At 32.5% G+C, this 20,473-nt stretch overlaps 3 protein-coding genes across 3 annotated transcripts; all 3 read left to right on the top strand.

Annotated features, from left to right (window-relative positions):
* The first annotated feature begins 9,044 nt into the window (after nt 1–9,044).
* Nucleotides 9,045–9,866, top strand: LOC136074588 (piggyBac transposable element-derived protein 4-like). The gene is made up of 2 exons (XM_065786923.1): nt 9,045–9,635; nt 9,750–9,866. The coding sequence occupies exons 1-2, from the start codon at nt 9,045–9,047 to the stop codon at nt 9,864–9,866; spliced, it is 708 nt and encodes a 235-aa protein (XP_065642995.1).
* A 6,160-nt stretch (nt 9,867–16,026) lies between these two features.
* On the top strand, nt 16,027–18,192 carry LOC136074587 (zinc finger MYM-type protein 1-like). The gene is made up of 5 exons (XM_065786922.1): nt 16,027–16,049; nt 16,283–16,558; nt 16,920–17,103; nt 17,206–17,452; nt 17,513–18,192. The coding sequence occupies exons 1-5, from the start codon at nt 16,027–16,029 to the stop codon at nt 18,190–18,192; spliced, it is 1,410 nt and encodes a 469-aa protein (XP_065642994.1).
* Nucleotides 18,193–18,195: 3 nt separating this feature from the next.
* On the top strand, nt 18,196–18,789 carry LOC136074586 (uncharacterized). Its single transcript, XM_065786921.1, has one exon. The coding sequence runs from the start codon at nt 18,196–18,198 to the stop codon at nt 18,787–18,789; it is 594 nt and encodes a 197-aa protein (XP_065642993.1).
* Nucleotides 18,790–20,473: the final 1,684 nt, after the last annotated feature.

Below are 20,473 nucleotides of genomic sequence, written 5' to 3'. Positions count from 1 at the left end.
ATAGGCGATTATGTGGGACTTTATCAAATGCTTTTGCAAAATCAGTGTAAATCATATCGACTGGATACTTCTTGTGTGCAGCTTCTGTGAGGAAGTCGCGAGTTTCGAGGAGATTAGTCAAACAGCTTTTTCTTTGAACAAATCCGTGTTGTGCTATGCTTATTAAACCGTTTAAGTTACAGTGTAGCATTATTTTTTCATGTAATATACTCTCAAATATTTTGCATGGTATGGATGTGAGAGAAACTGGTCTATAATTTGATGCTCTTAGTTTGCTTCCTTTCTTGAAAATGGGCGTGACGTTAGATTTTTTCCACAGGTCTGGTATAGTGCTGGTTGAGAAAGATTTCTTGAAAACTAATGTTAGTGGCAATGCGAAAGCTTCTGCGCAGTGTTTGAGTACACGAGGGTGAACGTTATCAACACCAAGAGATTTAGATTTGTCTAGGTTTGCGAGTCGAGCACGGATATCGTTGATTGAAAAGATATTCTCGTCTAATATACATTTATTGTCAGTTCGGGGTTCTAATTCCGGCACAGGTCCGTCTGGCTCGTTGACAAATACTGATTGGAAATAATTGTTCAGGGTTGTGCAAATAATTTGAAGATCTGTTGAAATTGTTCCATCAATTGTTTCTATGGAGTTGAATACATATTTTGAGTTGGTTTTGTTTTTGATATGAGCGTGTAGCTTTTTAGGGTCGTTTTTATATAAATTAGCAAGGTTCTCTTCATATTTTAACACTGCTAATCTCAAAGTTTTTGTTACATTTCTGCATGCTTCTTTGTGCTTGTCTTTGAGCTCTCTATGTGTATGGCGACCAGAGGCAATATATTTATTCCAAAGTTCTTGTTTTGTTCTAATAGCTTTTAAAACTTCGTCTGTTATCCATGGTTCGTGTTTCTTCTTGAAGGGCAAGGTAGTCGACGGAATGAGTTCTGTTGCTAGTTCGTCGTACACTTCTAGGAATAGATTGTAACATTCGTTAGCTGAGCAGTTTTCGAATAAGCTTTTCCAATTTGTTGAACTTAATTTTAGCGAGAAATTAGCTTAGTCGGCTCTGCTCCAGATATAGCGCTTTCGCTGCACGATTGGTGGTACTTTTATCTTGTCGTTCAGAACAAATCGACCCGTGATTAGAGCATGAGATTGTCCCATTGGAGTGTCCCCGAACGAGTCTTCTTCTTTTATTTCTATCAAGAGATCTGGTTTGTCTGTTATTACTAGGTCTAGAGTACTGTTCGGCTCTGAAAATCTGTTACTACGACATGTTTTGAAGATGATCAATTGTGTGAGTAGGCATTCGTTTAAGCAATCTTGAAATTTCATGTCTCCTGGTCGTTCATTTAGCACGTGCGCTGTTGTCGCCACGCCACCGCCAATCTCAATATACTCATAAAATGTGTTGCTAAAATTAAAGTCCCCATAGATTATAATGAAATCACACTCTAACCTTTGGGCGGCAGCTTTCGAAGCTTTGATAGTTTTTGAGAGTTTCTTTGATAGTTTGATAGTTTTTGAGAATTTCGTCATTTAGGTCGTGTGGACGATATATACATCCGAGAAGCATTGAGTTGTTGCCAAGCTTAATAACGCGCCACATTTGTTCAATGGAGTCTGAGTTCAATTGTGCAAAATTGGTTTCTAATGTAGTTATCTCTTCTTGTATATAAATGGCCACGCCACCTCCTCTTCCGTCTCTATCTCTTCGATGAATTTGATAGCCTGGTATAACCGTGTCGCTTGTTCCGTTGTACCAAGTTTCGGTGAAGAAAAAAATGTGAGGAGTATTTTTAACTTCTAAGTTGTGTAAACGGGCTATGGCTTCGTTGCGTTTGTTTTTATTTAGCGAGCATGGATTGTTGGCCCAAAAGTGGAGATTTGCAGGAGATAGATTATTTTTATTTATTACAGGGATGCTGGTCGTTATTTTGGTGTGTTTTTTTTTAGGTGGACAAGTTTTCTTGAGCGGTGCTTGTTGTAGCTGCTGCATTACTTCTTCGATATTCGTTGAGAGCTGTAGTTGCTGAGGCGAACACATATTTTTTTTGCTCGTTTGACATTGTGACATCAATACAGCATATTTGACCGGTTCTTTTGTGGATGACATTCCGGTTGGTCGAGAATCCCAGCATCTTTCAGCTCTTCGTTTTTCTTTTTAAGTCTAGCTCGAGTTTCGTTGAACGCTTGTTGCTGAGCCGGAGTTCTGTCTTCTCGTGCGAAAACTCCGTTAAATTGTTGTAGTTGATGGCGATTGCAGAGATTTAAAACAGCGGTTTGTTCCATTTCGTTTGCAAGAGAGACTTGAATAATATTAGAGTTATGAACAGTTTGTTTTTTACTTGAGTTTAGGCGTCGAGCTTGTTTGATTGTAAAGTCATCAAGACCACAAGCCTTGATGAACTCCGTGACGCTTGTCTTGTCGTCTTTGTTCTCGGTTTTGGGTAGATCAACCACAATGACGTTCATGGAACGATCCTGCCTGTCTTTGTTTTCGGCAGCAACAATATTTATTATTTCGTTTCTGTGTTTGACTGTTTCAGGTGCGTTTCCTTTGAGTTTCGAGGCGTAGGTAATAGATTTCTAGTCTTCCAGTTTCTTGTTGAGATCGTAAATTTGGGCAGTTAGTTTAGCCTCGGTTTCTTTATTCAATTTAATTATCAGTGTGAGTGCAGAGATTAATGCCACCTTGAGCATTTCGGCGACGCGGTTTTTGTAGTTTTCGTTGAATGTTTTGTTTGTGAATGTTGTTGCCATGGTATCTCTTATCGCTGCGTCGACTATTGATACGCAAGTTGTGTCGAGAGCTGCCGCAGCAGCCACTATTGATGTCATTTGATAATTGTCAATTTTAATAATTTACAATTATTAAAATAATAATAATAAAAATTTTAATAATAATGATAATAATAATAAAGATATTAAAATAATATATTTCAAGTTTTAGCAAACATTAAAACAAACTTAATTGCTGATTAGAACAGAACTAAGTGTTTATAGCACAATCAATTTATATTACGTCGTTTAGCAAATAATGTAATTTAAATGGCCTATACAAAATTATACAAAAGGAATTACGTCAATTAGCAAGCTAGAAAAATTAATATACTAAGAAATGTATTGTAGTTTAGAACAAAATTAACAATTAATAAAATAAAATACAAAAATAAGGAAGATGTTTAACAAATCACAATATAGTAGATAAACAAAATAAAACCAAAAATATTCAAATATATTATAGCAGTCAAATATAATATAGCAGTCAAAAATATGTACATTTCCGAATAATTATAAACAAGGAAAAAGGACGATCTTCGAAAAATATATATATGTGCAAAAAACTTTATAAATAAATTATTGTATAATTATTTCAAAATAAGACCTTAACAAAATAAAACCTTAATTAACTAGGAACTATATAAACTATAGAAACTATATAAAATTTCGGACAATTTTTTATATAAACTTTCTTAATAGACTCAAATCGACTGCAATAGTTTTTATATTTTCCAAATTTGAAAATCATCTTAAATAAATACAAATATTTTATTTATAGGACATTTGAAACTGAAATATCTTTTGAAGAGTACAAAAATGCGTATGAATCAAAGCTTTGAAACTTTTGCAGATTCAAAAATTCGTAATGAAAACAATCCTAATAACGGGTGGTTACTAAAAATTCGGACAAAATTTTATGGGCAACTACTCCCATAGTTTTTATGGTAGAGATTAATCATATCATTAAAAAGAGTTTTTAGTTATTTATTTATTTTAATTAAGTTTGTCTGTTTTTTCGGATCGGCCAACTCTAACACGAGTTGACCCAAAAAATGAAAATACAAGGTTAAGGTCAATTTTTTTCAGGCAAAGCTTTATTCTGGTTTGTAGTTGCTTCACGTCTTTTGCTTGCCAGTTACTCTCATACACTTTGCCTTTCAAAATAGCCCAAAAGTCTTCTATTGGATGACACTCCGGTACGGCTGGCGGATTGTCAACTTTTTTGATAAAATTGATGTTACGAGTCTCATAGCAGTTGGTCACGGTTTTGGCATAATGCGATGACGCCAGGTTCGGCCAAAATATATAATTACCATCGGCATGATGAGCGTTGATAAAAGGCACTAATCTTCTCTTTACACAATTAATTTCATAGATGGCTTTATTGACTACAAGGCCGCTGGGAACAAAAAATGGCTTTGAAATACTTTTGTCAGAAGCGGCCAGCGAGATAAGCACCTTGGGTTCGAACTTGTACTTTTTGCGATATTTAACACTTGGTGGAGTCTTGTCTCTGTTGCTAGAGTAGCAGGTGCTGTTTTCATTAATTGTTGAGTGTGACAGCGTAAAGTAAGACTCGTCGTCAAGGATGACCGATTTTCCTTTTAAATCACGATAAAGACGATCAATGCCGGTTTTGATTCGCTCATTCTGGTTCTCTTGTCAATGAGGTATACCCTGTTTTGTATAACTTTTGATGTCGGTGTACTTGGCAAGAGTTTTAATGATATGTGAATGACTGCATCCATATTTTCGACCAGCTTGCCTCATCGAAACTCGGTCACTGTGATCAAAGATGGTTTTCAGGGCGCTTGATAGCCCTTAGGAGTCATGATTTTTTCCTTGCACGCTTTTGTGCCCAGAATAATTCTCAACACGTTTGATTATATTATAGATAGGGCTTCTTGGAATTTTTTCAGCATTGAAGTGAGCTACTGTAAACTTTTTACCTTGCAATTTATTATTCAAATAGAACTCGTAAATCCGTTTTCTTACCTCTTCTTGCTTGACCATCATTATTTTCTTAATTATTATTAATTATCTAAAAACAAGTAAATTAACTTAAAGAGAATTAAATAAGCTTTAAAATGGAAATAAGCATGAAAAAAAAAGATTTAGCTTTTGGCATTTAAAATTCAGTTAAAGTTAGTCCAGATTTTTAGTAACCACCCGTTAAAGTAAAAAATCACACTGGAAACTACACAAGTAAATGGAATGAAAATGATTGTTGGATGGAAGTAGTTTCTTATGCGTCAGGTACAAAAATCAACTTTACTGAACTAGCACGAAAATGCAACGTTATTAGCAGTAAAGGTGAGTAATGGCTAAAAATAGGGGTGATATTGTAAAACAGTTTCTGTTAAGTAAAGGAACTGACTTAAGTTGTTTTCAATATAAAGGTCAAGGAAATAAAAAAATAAGACGATGCAAAAAGAAAATTTATGCAACAGATATTTTTACGTCAATAACAAATGTGCTACACTTCATACCTTGAATCAGGTAACTTAATTCAAAAACCATCAAGATCTGACACAAAATAATTACGAAATAAATATGCAATGTTATTTAAATGCAGTGTTGAAAAATGCTTATTATTAGTATATCTGCTGAACCAACAATGAAAAAAATAAAGATGAATATAATAGAGTGTCTAAAGGAGAATACACGATTGGTGAATTAATTATAACACAAAAGTTTAAAATCCTTACAATAACTGATGATAAATCTTTTAAAACTACTGAGGTTGAGGTAGCAGGTAGAAAAAATATCCCTCTTAATCATATTAGAAAAACACTTGCTGAAAATTGCAAATGTTTTTTGCGATTACATTCAGAATCTGAAATAAATTCAATGGGTGATAACAAAATTAAGGAAGTTCTACACTTCAGGATTTGCGGAATAAACTATTATATCTTAACAGAAAAAGAAACATTCAAACTTGGCATGATATATCTACTATAAACAACCATTTTCATTTACTGTTTATGGTGAACTGTGTCTGTGCAATAAAGCAATATATTACACTGAAAAGGAATATTTTGAAATTCATGGTTTTAAAATAAATGTTCAAGCTTAGATTGATAAACAACTAATGTAAACAAGTACCAGAAATGAAGATAACAGATGTTTAGGTGAGTCTATTAATGTAAATGGTAAAAAAATGAATGATATAATGCGATTTTTTCATGGTGATGCATCTGCCTGTCACTTTGAGATTGGACAGCAAAAAAAAGCTGATTATCCTTGTTGTGCATGTCCAATTAACATACATCTCTCTAATACAGCTCATTCATTTTATTAACCTCTATTGAGCATAGAAAATAGAGTAAAGAAGCTCACCCTTACTCAAATAAGTAGAAAACAAATTGATAAACAGCAAACTAAACTATACAAAAACTTACCAAAACATGAAATTGTTGATGAACTTAATGAAAGAGGAATATATTTTCAATATAAATCACATAAATTACATAATATAAATCACATAAATTCTACAACAAAAGCTTGATTGTGAAATGCATGGCATGCAGCGATTACCAGCTTTGCTGTTTAATGAGGATTTCAATGACTTAGAAAAGCTATATTTGGGTAACTATGTAATCTTGCCATGTGAACCATTTCATGATGTGAAAGTTTACACATCTAATCTTGATGAAGAAAATGGTGATGATGATGAAAATTCTCATTTGAATGTTATTGAAAGAAAACTGTTTAAGGAAATGGTAAATTTATCATTTGACAACAAAGGTTTCAAACGTGGCATTGACTATCGCAAAAGTTTAAGTAAATTAGTTTTGACATTGAAGGGTAAAATTGATTCAAAAGCTTACAATGTCTTATTAACAATGTTTAGCATTCATGGCATACTGTATGGTAATGAACTCAGTCGAACAACTGAAAATATTTTGTTTCTCTACAATCAAACTTTTTTACATTCAATTTATTTAAAAGAACTTATAACGGACAAACCAAAAAACCTGTTTCACAAAGAAAAATGTATGGCAAATACCAAGATAACCATACTACATACCCCACACAAAGATACTACATACCCCACACATGTTGAGAATAGTTTTTGGAATATCAGCATACTCTGAAGAAGAGGAAAGAACTTTTAATGCAATATAAACAGTTCAACTACAAACCACGATAGTGAGCATGTAATATTAAACACCTTGCTTCGACTACAATGTCATAAAAACTTAAACGAGGGCTACAAAGCTCAAAACTATCAGCATGCAATAAGAAAGATAGTAAATGAACATGAACGAACAGAAACAGAAATTACATTTTGGATGATTGAAATGTATCCATGGATATGGCAAGGACATTTAGAGCGGATATCAGACTACTTGTCAGAAGGTAAAAATATTTGGTGGTTTGAATCAAAAAATGGAATAATATTCAAAGATAAGATTGATAATATTTCCACATTAACGTCTGAATATATCAATTTCAAGAATATCTGGAATAAATATTTATTGGACAAAACTGAAATTCCTGCACAAAAGATCAAGATTGAGTACAGCGCGGGTACTCAAATTTTAAATTGTAATACTTTAAAAAAATATATAGTTTTAGAAAATAAAATTCAAACCAGTACTAACGATTCTTTTATTAATTTTGCACTAATAACAGAAGAACTAGAAAAAGAAAATTTAATTCAGATTCAAAAAATAATCAGGTTAAAAAACCTAAGTATGGACCAAACAACCAGTACTCTCTATTTATCTGATGCTTCAATAAAGCCTTCTGTTCAACCTAATAAGGAAATTACTTCACCAATAAAGACAGTTTTTAAAAGATATCAACCGGTAACCACTTCTTTCAGTGATCTACTTTTATCAAATGACACCAATACTTTTAATACTAGAGATAAGGAGATATCAGCAATAAAATAGTTAATTGTAAAACCTAATACTAATGTCCGTTATTTGTTTAAAACACATACAGCAGCACTCCTATTTAAGATTTTGCCAGAAAAGTATGATTTTTGCAAATCTTTTGAAAAAGCAAAAGTTGATTTAAAGCAGAATAAATTAGACAAAGATCTTATAACAAAGTATAAATATAAAGTTGCAGAAATAGAAGTAAAAATACTCTTAGCGTATGATAGCATTAAAGATTAATTAAAATCAATAGAAAAAATAGAATGGGAAAGTAGTGTCAGTTTAAAACTAATTCCAAAAAAGAGAGAAAAAAGAATTCGTTATAGCGAGCTAATAAACGAAGGAAAACAAATAAATATATTTAAAGATATATTTTTAAAAATGTTATTCGTTTGTAATAAAAATAAATACTTTTTGTAATGTTACTGAGAAACATTTTGTTAAAATTTTTTTAAGAGTTTTTAGCATTTTTTCACATAATTTTTATGTCAATAAATTTTAACCCCTTTCTGCATACTGTATCATATATGATACAGTTTATAAATTGTATATCTCTGGTTGAACGCTCAGCGATTTTAAATGGGAATTAAGTTTATTTAAAGCATACAATATTTAAGTGAGTGTGGCCACCGTACTTGAAATGTTTTTGGGAATTTTACTTTCAATTTTATTTCTCATATTATCAAAATGGCAACCGGTAGCAAATCAACTAATTATTGTAAGTACATATTTTTGTTGGGAAAGATTCCTTTCAATCATAAACCCATAAAAATTCCCAAAGTTTCTTATACATATTAGTAGTCCTCTTGTGTATTTATTTACCTATTTTCTTAAACTTTCATTCCTCAACAACTCTTTTTGTAAGTGTATCATAAATGATACATCATGCATCTAAAGAAAAAAATTTTAATTTTATAATTTTGATTTATTGTTATGTCTTTTGTTATAAAACGTTTTTATTATTTCTTCTAATCTTTAGCAATCAAACCAACTTCTTTCTATGACAGAAAGCCTTCTGGTATCCACAGGATACAGGCACCTGTCTTGATCAAGTTTGTTGATGACGACACAGATCTCTGCTCCTCAAGCGGAGATTCCAGCGATGAAGAAGATATAACCAATCACGAATTATTTTTGCCACTATCTTCTTCGTCCAGTGAGGAAGTTAATAGCAGTGATGAGAATGCTGACAGCAATGACAACCAGTCACTTTCAATATTAGGAAGAGCAAAAAAACACTAGGCCGCAGTGGTGCAAGCTACCAACAAACCAAATGCAAATGGCAAAAAGCCTGCAAAAAATCTCAGCTATTGTGGAAAGTTAAAAATCTTCCCAATAAACAAAAAGACCGCAAATTTAAAGGTAACCTACAAAAAATGGACGAGTTATTGGATTGTCTTGGTTCAGAACTGTCGTACTTTTATCAGATTTTTCCAAAAGAGCTTTTTCAAGAAATTGCCTATCAGACAACATTGTACTCCATGCAAACCAATCCTGAAACCCCATTTGCTGTAAAAGAGGAAGATATAGTTAGTTTTGTTGCATGTGTTTTGTATATGTCCATTTTCAAACTCCCAAGCACAAGAGATTGTTTGTCGTCTTCCATTGGAATTGCTTATGTAGCTAATATTATGCCCGTCAACCGCTTTGAAAAATTAAAAAGCATTATTCATTTTGATGACAACAACTCTGCTGACAAAGACGATAAGCTTTTCAAGATACGCCCTCTCATAAACAAAATAAATGAACAGCTGAACAATATTCCGTTTGAAGAAAATTTGGCGGTTGATGAGCAGATTATTCCGTTCAAAGGGAGACATTTAATCAAACAATACATCCCTAAAAAACCGCACAAATGGGGGTTTAAAGTTTTTGTTCTGAGTGGTGTCTCTGGCTTCAGCTATAATTTTGAAGTTTACTGTGGAGGAAGTGACAACATTTGCCTTGAAAGTGAACCAGACCTTGGGGCAAGTAGTAACGTTGTCATGCGTCTAGCCTGAATCCTGCCCGATGACGTTAATCATAAATTGTATGTTGACAATTGGTTCAATAGCATTGGTTTAAATGTTTATATGTTCAAGAGGGGAATTAAAATGGTTGGAACTGCACGTAGAAACCGAGTTGGAAATTTCCCAGTCTTGTCAGATAAGGAAATGAAGCAAAGGTGTTGCGGAGCATTTACCGAACATGTTGCCTAGGTTGACGGAGTTGATGTATCGGTAGTTTCCTGGTTTGACAGCAAAGTTGTAACTTTGCTGTCCAACTTTATTGGAAGTGAACCTTCAATTGAGATTAGAAGATTTTCAAGAAAAGATACGTGCCATATCAACATTTCCTCTCCAAGAGTAGTCACTATCTACAACAAGCACACGGGGGGAGTCGACTTGCTTGATTCTCTGCTTAGCTATTACAGAAACAAGATTCGGTCAAAAAAGTGGTATCACCGGATCTTTTTCCACTTGATTGATATGTCCATAATCATATCTAATTACCAGGTGTCGCGTAAACGAAAAACAGGTCGCCAATCTCTTGCTGACATCAATAGATTTTTTATTTATCATGATATCTTTATTGAGTGTAACTCTCTGAATAGCAACAAACATTAGTTTATAATTTTTTCATAAAGTTCCACTACTGCATGATGTATCATATATGATACAATTAATTGTTTTGCAATTAATTGACCTAAACATTTTTTTTTTCTTTTTTGGATGTTAGGTCATTAGGTCATAGAATGCTTCTAGAATCATTAGTTTAGTTCGATAAAAAAAAGTTATGCAAAAAAAGGGTTAAGGAAAAATATTTATGTTTTCTAAAATCTCTATGAAAATACGCTCCTTTTGAGACTCTGGTTGACTTTTGAATAATATTTTTTCAGACAATATAAGGGACTTTACCTCAAATACTTAAGATTTGAACCTAAATATCTTTACAGCTTGACGTGATGATGAAAAATGAGTTGAATATTTGAAATCAAAATGAGAAATGCTATACAAAAAATAAATTGTTTGCTCGGTACCAGAAAAAAAAAACTTTTTTTGTTGACCTGTGTTATTAATATAATGCTATCAGTAAATATAATTATATGTTGCCAGACTTCGTTTTTATTTTAAATTATAGAAAACTAACTAATAGGTAGCAGCTATGCCAAAGCTTATTAAAAATATTTCTTTAAGTGTTTTATAAGACCTTGGCATGCCAAGGCCTAATAAAAATGTTATCTGTGGTACCAATTAAGGTAATACATGGAAAATGAAAGCTTAGGTTTTTTATGTTAGTTTTTATTGAGTTTGGTGCATAACCTGATGGAAGAAATTGCAATATTATATAAATAAAATCATGTTTTTTTTTAAATTTTTTTATTTGATTTAGACAACAAGTACAGTACAAGGTCCATAGTTAACCCAAAAAAAATTAATTAACAAAAGTTCTGTTTAATCTATACATCGCTGCATTGTACAGGTAACTAACTGATTTATAAGACTAAGTCTGTAGTTAGGCAATAAAGTATCAAGATCCGGCAAGCTTAGTACCATAAACGTATTTGTAGCGCTTGAGTACTTGTCATATCCAAAAAACATAGTTGCACTTTTACCATAATTGAGCATTTCTTGAATCGTCTGATTAATATGTTTGTACGTGTATTATGTGACCCAGATACTTGAATTTGTCAATGAAAATTAATTCACATCCAGCTAAGGTAAAGAGTGGAAAATTATTTGATACAATCTTACATCTCTGTTTTGGGTTAAATACCATACACATCGTTTTTTTTTTGTATTAAATGACATGTTAATGGCAGTTGCTTCAACATTTAATGCAGTTAATAATTTTTGCAATACAAACAAAGATGGAGCAATTAGTAGAATATCGTCAATATTGTCAGCATATGCCAAAAGATTCAAAAAAGTTCCACCTATGTTACATCCAAGTTGGATATTCGTAATTTTGAAAATCAGTATTCTTATATAAAATTTTAACAAGAACGGTAAAAGAATACCACCTTGCCGTAAACCATTGCTTGTGTTCAAGCTATCAGAGTTTACTTTCTGCTATCTGACAAACATAGTTTGATTCTTGTACCAAGATGCAAGCAGACAGACAACATTCTTGGCAATACCCTGATCAATTAATTTAGAAAACAGTTTCCAATAATTAAGGCTATCAAAAGCTTTGCTGAAATCTATAAAGCATGTGAATACATGGCTTCCTCTAGAAATATAGTACTCGACTGTTTTTTTTAAATAACCTGTAAAAGACATTGCGGAATGACTTTTCTTGAAACCAAACTGAAAATCATCAGCATTCTCAAGAGATTCGATTCTTTCTAATAAAATATGTTCAAGTATTTAAGAGCAAGCTGGAGAGATTGCGATTGCTCTGTAATTATTTACATCTATTAAGTCTCGAATTTTAGATTTTACTAGAGGTTTTATTGTGCTTTCTAAAACCATTTCTGGAGAGGCAAAGTTTTCTATCTTAACTGCTATGTTTATGCTAACAAAAGTATGAAATTCCATTCCAGATCAAACCTTCATAAATTGCTTCAAAATATCAGAAATATCATTAGAAGCAGTGGAAAAGCATGTAAATGATGATAACGACCCTTTCTGTGGCTGAGATGTAGACGAGACTGTAATGGAAAACTTAAGAGATGATCTCGAATTATTAATAACAAAATTCAATGCAGATTTTAACCTTACGGCCGACGAGTTAGTTGACATAGATTTCGATGTTTGCATTGCTAACAAATCATCAGATGAGGACATCATTGCAGAAAATTTCTGAGCGTGATGCTATTGAAACTGAAGAGGAATCTGATGATGAGTGCGTTAATGTTTCTGACAATGCTACAAAACCAAGTCTGAACGAAGCGATGCATGCTGTCACTGTACTGGAGAATTTCAGTCTTTATTCTAACTTTAGAAATGATTTGACGAAGGCTCTTAAAGACATAAATCGTGTTATTAAAATGGATTTAAAAGCCTTAAAAAGACAATCAACAATTACTGACTTTTTTTTGAAAATGTAAAAGTTTAAATCACATAATATATATTGCATTTAGGCCTAAGAATCACTATTTGTTTGTTTGTTTCATTTCTATTCGTTACTTCGACCGGAATATTTGAAAAAAAGTCAACTTTCTATAATTCGAAAATCTCTCTAATTCGAACTTTTTTTTTCCCTGTTAAATTCGAATTAGAGAGATTGTACAGTAAATCGTTATTAGGTTCATAAATTATGTCAAATAAACACTTCGAGATATCTTTGTAATTATATTGATATATCTCCTGCAAAACTGTTATAACGAACGTTTTAGTAAAACGTCCGTTATAACAGTTTTGCAGTCAATATATTACAAAGATATCTCAAAGTGTTTGTTTGAGATAATTTATGAACCTAATAATGATTTAATACATTTGTGTTGATATATTTTAAAAAGTAGGCTACTTTTATAGCAGTTGGATTGAATTATGTAATATATGCTTCATTATGCGCTGTGCTAACAACAAATATTTTATATATAATTATAATTTTTAATATTTTATTATTAATATTAATTTTAAACAAATCCGTTTCTTTGTTAGTGGCAAACCAAAGAACTTTTTATTTATTGGTATTTAATTTATGCAAACCAAGAATTCGTAAATAATGGCAAAGTATTATAAACAAATAAAACTTTTAGTTTAAAGAATTTGTAATTATATTATATACATTACTATACTATAAACAACTGAAACTTAGTTAAATATAATATTTAACTAAGTTTCAGTTGTTTATAATATTTTGCTATTATTTACGACTTCTTGTTTGCATAAATTTAATATCAATAAATAAAAAGTTCTTCGGTTTGCCACTAACAACCAATCAGATTTGTTTAAAACTATCGGCTATTTTTTTAAACGAGTTTATTTGTTCTATGCCTTAGGGGTCATCCTTAAATGATGTCAGTGTTTATTCTCAATTTTTTGACTCCCCCTTCCCCCTTTGTCAAACTCTGTCAATTTTTGGACAACCCCCCGTTATATATGATGTCAGTTTTTGTGTACTCCCCCCCTAAAAACAATAAAATGCTTAAAAGCCATTGTTTTTTTTTCTGACTAAATTATACATTTATATAATAGTAGATCTCATCAAATTATATTATGTAATAGTCGATATCTCATTAAATAATCAACTAAGCAAATAATATTATATATCTTTAATATAATCTTCCCATACGTTGTTGAAGTGATCATCGATTAAAACAATAGGTAGTGAATGCTCTCCGCGCTCTAAAAGGACATCGTATTCTTGAGGTACAATCAAATTCGTTGCGTCAACTTCATTTTCATCTAACCATTCAGCAGTTTCCGAACTCTTCTGCAAGGTGATGACTACCAAAAATTCGGTCTGACACTTGACAGCGATACGAACAGGTTGGACCCTTTTGATTAGAGAGAGTGTTATAGCAGAAGAATGGATAGAAGCGTGCTTTTTCAACATAGCTTGAGAGGCAAAGTAGATATTGTACTTTTTACAGATTCTATCAGCTAGGCTAGACTGAATTGATGGACAAAACGCATCATACGGCAAAATTGGAAATCCTTTGGCAGTACGAGGAAGAATACCTTCAATGTTTGATGCGATAAGCATAAAGGCGGATGATGAAAACAATTCTTTTGCTCATTCTGAGACATCTACTGCTTTGAGCCCGTCTCTCGTTTGGTTGACAGGGACAGGTGGCGGAAGAAATCTTGCTCTACAATTTGAGTAAAATATTGACTTGTTTAAAGATGATCGGCAATCCAACGTTGATCTTGTAATAAAAAGCTCCTTGATTCTAGCTCTGATTTGTCTGGATCAATATACTCTGCAATGGTTGGATAACCGTCAATTTGTAAATCAGACCAAATATCAGCCAAAGCCTGTCCAGCAGAACCAAAGTTCTGTTTTTCTAAATTTTCATCTATTGTCCTGCCTGATTTAAAAAGATATGTTGGTTATTATAGGTTAAAAATTATATTAATATTTTTACAAATTAACTTTTGTCAATGTAATTACGTTGAGAATCACCCCAGATAATTCTTTACTTAGAGGTGCCATTCGTCGCTCAGCTCTGTTGAATACACTGCGGCCTGGAGCGTTCGTCATGATGAAAAGAGCGTCAAGGTTATTCTTCAAGAAATGGTGAATCCCGATTTCAATTACTTTTGACGCTAAACACAACAATAGGCTTAACCATATTAGTTTGAGGATCTCTGGTAATAGAGTCGAATTCTTTGATATCCAAGAGCCGCTGAAAGTCTAATCCATCTGCGAAGGCGGTCGAGGATGCGTGTTTTCCTGATCGAACAGCAATGTAGGTAGGTCCAGCATCTGTTTTTCCAAGTAACAGCATCTGTTTTTCCAAGACCATTTTTTTTGATCGTAATTTGAGCGTATACAGATGGTATAAGCTTGTGTTTAGCAGCCACGACCCAGTCGTGGTCCGGGAGAGTTACCCGGTACTCCAAATGCATCAACAACGGCGCCTGTTTTTTGGCTGCTGTGATTCCAATTGGCACTCTAGCCTTGTCGTCTTGGCTAATGAAACACACTTCATCTGGCCCTAAAATAGAACAAACTTCTTTCACATATTTTATAGTTGAACTGCAAAAGAGTCCGTCAACATGTTTTAAATGAGATTCATTCTAAGGACTGATCAATCTAACAGGGACTGTTTTGACGTGCCTTTTGCCTTCTAATGTTCCGTAACTTCTCGGAAGTAGACGAGTATAGAGGGCGCTCTTGCTGATTGCAAATCCAATTTTGTTTATCTCGGATGTCGATTCGTCGAGAGTTTTAATGCTCTAAATAATAAAGAAATATATTTGGATATAATTAACTTTTTTACAGAAAACGGGATTTACTTCGTAAATTATATTCAAATCAAATCTTGAAATTAGTTGTTAACAGTTCAAGGTATTTAAAATAGTGCAAGTACTAATTAAGAGTAAACTTCTAACAAATACAACATTAAAAAACATAGTTAAGCTATCATTACCCGAAGAATCTCTGACCGACGTCTTTCATCAGCGGACGAACCATGGAGAGCAATATCCATAATTGCCTTCAAAAGAAGAGGTTGATCTACTTCTAATGACGGTCAACCAGGTTTCTTTCTGATTTTTAGTTTTTCTTTGACTTCTGGATGCTCCAAGCTGATTTCCTCCATTCTATCTTTTTTCAGTTCTCTAGTTTTCTTCTGTTGAGCTTGATCATACTTTTTTTGGCCAGTTCTTTACATAGATGAGCTAGTTTCTTCTTTTTCTTTTTCAAATCATCCTCTTCAGCTTACCAGAAAAGCATACCAACCGGAATAAATATACTATAACTATGGATATACTCGTTTTTCCAAAGTACTTTGGCTTTTTTACTTTCATTCAGTCAGTTCTGTTTTGTTTCTCCGTCCTTGTTGGCGCAGAAGGAAATTGCTTGCTACATCAAAACTCATCAGTAATTATGACTGGGAGAAAGTTTGAATCTGGTCATAATAAGAGAAAAAGAAAACTCGAGGAAGAAAAATACTTCGCCACTCAGAAGAATTCAATTTTGCGTCACCTTTAGCCACTGAGTGATGCAAATACTCAAGAGATCGCTATTCTAAAGTTGCACATCGTCCTCATCCTGATAATACCCTTCATCTTGAAGATCCACAACCTCAAGATGATCTTGACAATCTTCCTGCGCTTGAAGATGATCCAGATACCCTACCTCATCATCATGGAAAAGATGATCCAGGTCCAATACAGCTTGAAGAAGATGATAATGGGATTTATGGCCCTCAACCCGAAGATGATCAACAGCCCCTCTATGTTCCAGAAAAAAATCTAGTTGAAGAAAATATTACATTTCCATCAACATCACAGTAAGTAGGAAATTATTTTTGTATGAAAACAGTACAGTCCCTGTTATCCGTCACTCGGTTATCAAAAATTTCTTTTTTCCTTTTTTTATTTGGTAATTTACCTTTCTTTTTTATTGTTTCTATTGCCTTGTTTTGCGTTATTTAAATAATATAAATACGCACAATCACATTAAGAACTGTAACCTACTAATGCATATAATTTTTTTTTTTTTCATTCTCCATATCCTTGTTATCCGACAATTTTTTTTCTTATCCGACACCCCTTGGTCCCATATTAGTCGGATAATCGAGACTCTACTGTATAAATCTTTCTTCTCTTATGAAAGATCCAATTCTAATTTCCTTAATTGTTGCATTTCAGAATTAAGGATCCTGCTCTTTGGCCCAAAATCTTAATGAATTCATTTAGAGAAACTCTGGTTCAACAAGGTCCTATAAAACTGAAGGAGGAAGGTTTTCAAAAAGATGAACATGGACGAAATTTCTCTGTGATGTATTATAAAGGGCATTTTGCAAATGAGGAAACCTATGCAAGAAAATGGTTAGTTTACTTCAAGCATTCAAACAGCATATTTTGTTTTCCTTGCAAAATACTTTCTATCGGAAAAAAGAACATAAAATTAACTGAAAATGAATATTCTGATTAGAAACATATAATATCAGATCTCAAGGACCATGAGAAGTCCGTAAACTACAAGGAATGCTTTATAAAGTGGATGGATTTGGCTGCAAGAATCAAGAAAAATGAGACTGTCAATGAATGCAACTTAAAAAAAATCAAATTAGAAGTGGAGTATTGGCAAAACATTTTGAAGAGAATAATTTCAGTTATAAAATTTCTTGCCTCTCACAATTTAGCATTCCAAGGAGATACTGATAAATTATTTTCTAAAGGTAATGGAAATTTTTTGGGCTTAATTGAAATGATTTCAGAATTTGATCTAATACTTTAAGAGCATCTAAGAAAAAATAAATCACACGAAGTAAGTGATCACTATCTTGGCAAAAACATTCAAAACCAAATTATTCAACTTTTGGGTTCAGAGATAAAGAAATCTATAATTTCAAATCGTCAGAATGCAAAATATTATTCAATAATTATGGATTGCACTACAGACGTAATTCACCAAGAACAATTAACCCTAGTTCTTAGATTTTACAACTGCAAGTTATTTGCAGTTGCAGAGCATTTTATTGGATTTGTTGATGTAAATAGGACAACCGGTGAAGTTTTAGCAGAAACTTTCCTGAAATATTTGACAGAAGCAGGTCCAGATATAATAAATTGTCGAGGTCAATCATATGATAATGAAGCAAACATGAAAGGGATTCATTCTGAAGTGCAAAAAAGAATAAGAGACATTAACCCTAGAGCGGTTTTTGTGCCATGTAGTTTCCACAGTTTGGATTTAATGGTATGTGATGCTGCAAAATCTTCTTCAAAAGCAGTGTCATTTTTTGGTTTGGTACAAGAAGTTTATAACTTTTTCTCAGGTTCTAATATCAGATGGACCATTTTAATGAAATCAGTGCAAACTTTGACTTTGAAGCCACTGTCTAATACTCGATGGGAGTCTCGAGTGGAAAGCTTAAAGACATTGAAATATGAATATTCTAAAGTTTATGATGATTAAAATATGAATATTCCAAAGTTTATGAACAGTTCAAAGTATGATACATTTACCAAATTTCAGGCAAATAATCTTGACAAGCAAATGTCCAAACTTACATTCATGGTAAGCTTGAGTGTATGGTATGACATATTATTTCAAGTAAATTTGGTCAGCAAAAAAATGCAGTCTCCAGACTATGATCTATCAACAGCACAAACCGAAATTGACCAACTTCTCAAGTATTTAATGACTTTCGTGATAAAAGAATTAAGGATGCCAAACTTTTTGGAAATTGCAGAAGAATTAGAAGTAATTCCTCAGTTTGAAGTTGAAAACACAGTTTGTCCCCGAAAGAAAAAAACTCTTTTTTCCTATGAATCTGCAGATGAACCAATTTTAAATCCAGAAACACAGTATGTGGTGGAAGTTTTCAATGTACTGGTAGATCAAGTGCTATCATCTTTAGCAAGTCGATTTAATCAACTGAAAGAACTTTCTGAGCTTTTTAGATTCTTATATAAAATTCCAGAAGTCACCCAAAATACTGAAGCACTTAAGAAACATAGCAAGGATTTAGAGGTTGCCTTAACTGAAAATGGACATTCGGCAAATAATTGATTTCAAATCAATTATTTGATGAAATCAAAGCAATATCCAGTATGGTTCCAGGAAAATTGCTCCCTAAGGCACTGATCAAATTTATTTTAGAAAATCACTACGAACAATCTTTTCCAAATTTAGTTATAGCATTGCGAATTTTATTGACATTGTCACTCACTGTTGCTTCCGCAGAAAGAAGTTTCTCAAAACTTAAATTAATTAAAACCTACTTAAAGTCAAACATTGTCAAAGTGCAAATTTACAGGCTTAGCTGAGATATCAATTGAAATTGACGAGTTAAAGAACATAGATATTAGTGCATTAGTCGAAACATTTGCTAATATTAAAGCTCGTAAAGTCAAGTTTCAATGAAGTCATGACTATAGTAATAATTTAATAAAAATAATTACAAAAATTTTTCTTTAATTTCAGGGAGGCCTCACATTTTGATCTTGCCCAGGGCCTCCAAAGTTCAAAGACAGCCTCTGATCAACTAGAGAGCAATTAGAGTTTCGTATTTGAAATAACGACAATTTAATTTCAAAAAATGACAAATTTATGAGTTTACTTTGAACCACACTTTATAATCTGCTAGCGAGCGAATAACGATTGTGAATTTTATATTCAAAGAGTTAACATTTCTAACATAATTTGATTCGTAGTCAAATGGTAATATATTACTAAAACGATGGTAATTTTTATTTTACGTTAGTAGTTGTTATTTATTTAATGTCTCTGGGAAACTTATTATATTAATTTATAATATTATATTATAAATAATTTAATAAAATATAATATCAAATTACCTTTAATATTAATTTCCCCACAAACAAAACATCATTTCTATACCATTTAGTAGATTTAAATACCGTTAAAATCTGCTCATTGAAACTTAAAAAATGATTTAAATTGACATCATTTTGGCCTCAACACCCCCTCCCCATTGTCAATTAGTGTCAAACATTCCAGCACTTCCCCCCCCCCCTTCCTATGTTTACTGACATCATTTATGGATGACCCCTTAGTTGCATTGAGTGGTCGTAAAGGTTTACTTGTGCGGCTGACTTGTCTTAAAGGATCAAATTTGCTGACTAACTTTACAAAAATTCATTAATGGAAAAAAGTCTTAAAAATTTTTTTAAAGTTTTGCCAAAATATTTATAATCTAATAGAATATATAGAATTATAATATTTATTATAGTTTTCATTTTTTATTGTGCGTTTAACAACATCAATCATATAATATTCTTATTAACTTATTATTAAATACTTAACATAATATTATTATTTTTAAAAGTTTTAATAAAGATTTGCTTTTTTTTTGTATTTGTAATTGTAATTGTAAATCCTAAAGGAAAAAACTACAGAAAATTGTAGTTGTATTTACAATTACAATTTTCTGTAGTTTTTTCATTTAGGATTTCTTTTTTGCTTAACAAAGCATTATTGTGATCTTTTATAATTCTTTCCATATTTTTTATGCAACTGTGGCGAACTTTAATTGTATTTCGATTAAAAATTTTATGTAATTTATTACCCAGCCAGCATGTCCAATTAGGCCCCACATGGGGCCCAAGTGGGCAGCTCTATGGGGCCCATATGGGTTGCCCACATCCCGCCCAAGGAAAATTGTCGCTGGGCGTGAATTGGGGCCCAAGCTTGGGCCCCAATTCACGCCCAGCGACATAATTCTAGGTTTGTT

The sequence above is a fragment of the Hydra vulgaris genome, chromosome 01 (assembly GCF_038396675.1).
Source record: "Hydra vulgaris chromosome 01, alternate assembly HydraT2T_AEP".
In the NCBI taxonomy this organism is placed as follows: domain Eukaryota; kingdom Metazoa; phylum Cnidaria; class Hydrozoa; order Anthoathecata; family Hydridae; genus Hydra; species Hydra vulgaris.
This window is presented reverse-complemented; position numbering and strand designations above follow the sequence as displayed.

What these genes read in the sequence shown, in the direction of transcription:
- LOC136074588 (XM_065786923.1), top strand. Translation starts at nt 9,045, where the DNA reads ATGGACGAGTTATTGGATTGTCTTGGTTCAGAACTGTCGTACTTTTAT. An exon ending in AAAGTGAACCAGACCTTGGG is followed by an intron (nt 9,636 to 9,749) that starts GCAAGTAGTAAC and finishes TATATGTTCAAG; the next exon opens with AGGGGAATTAAAATGGTTGG.
- LOC136074587 (XM_065786922.1), top strand. Translation starts at nt 16,027, where the DNA reads ATGGATATACTCGTTTTTCCAAA. An exon ending in ACATTTCCATCAACATCACA is followed by an intron (nt 16,559 to 16,919) that starts GTAAGTAGGAAA and finishes GTTGCATTTCAG; the next exon opens with AATTAAGGATCCTGCTCTTT. An exon ending in TGATAAATTATTTTCTAAAG is followed by an intron (nt 17,453 to 17,512) that starts GTAATGGAAATT and finishes TAATACTTTAAG; the next exon opens with AGCATCTAAGAAAAAATAAA.
- LOC136074586 (XM_065786921.1), top strand. Translation starts at nt 18,196, where the DNA reads ATGAATATTCCAAAGTTTATGAACAGTTCAAAGTATGATACATTTACC.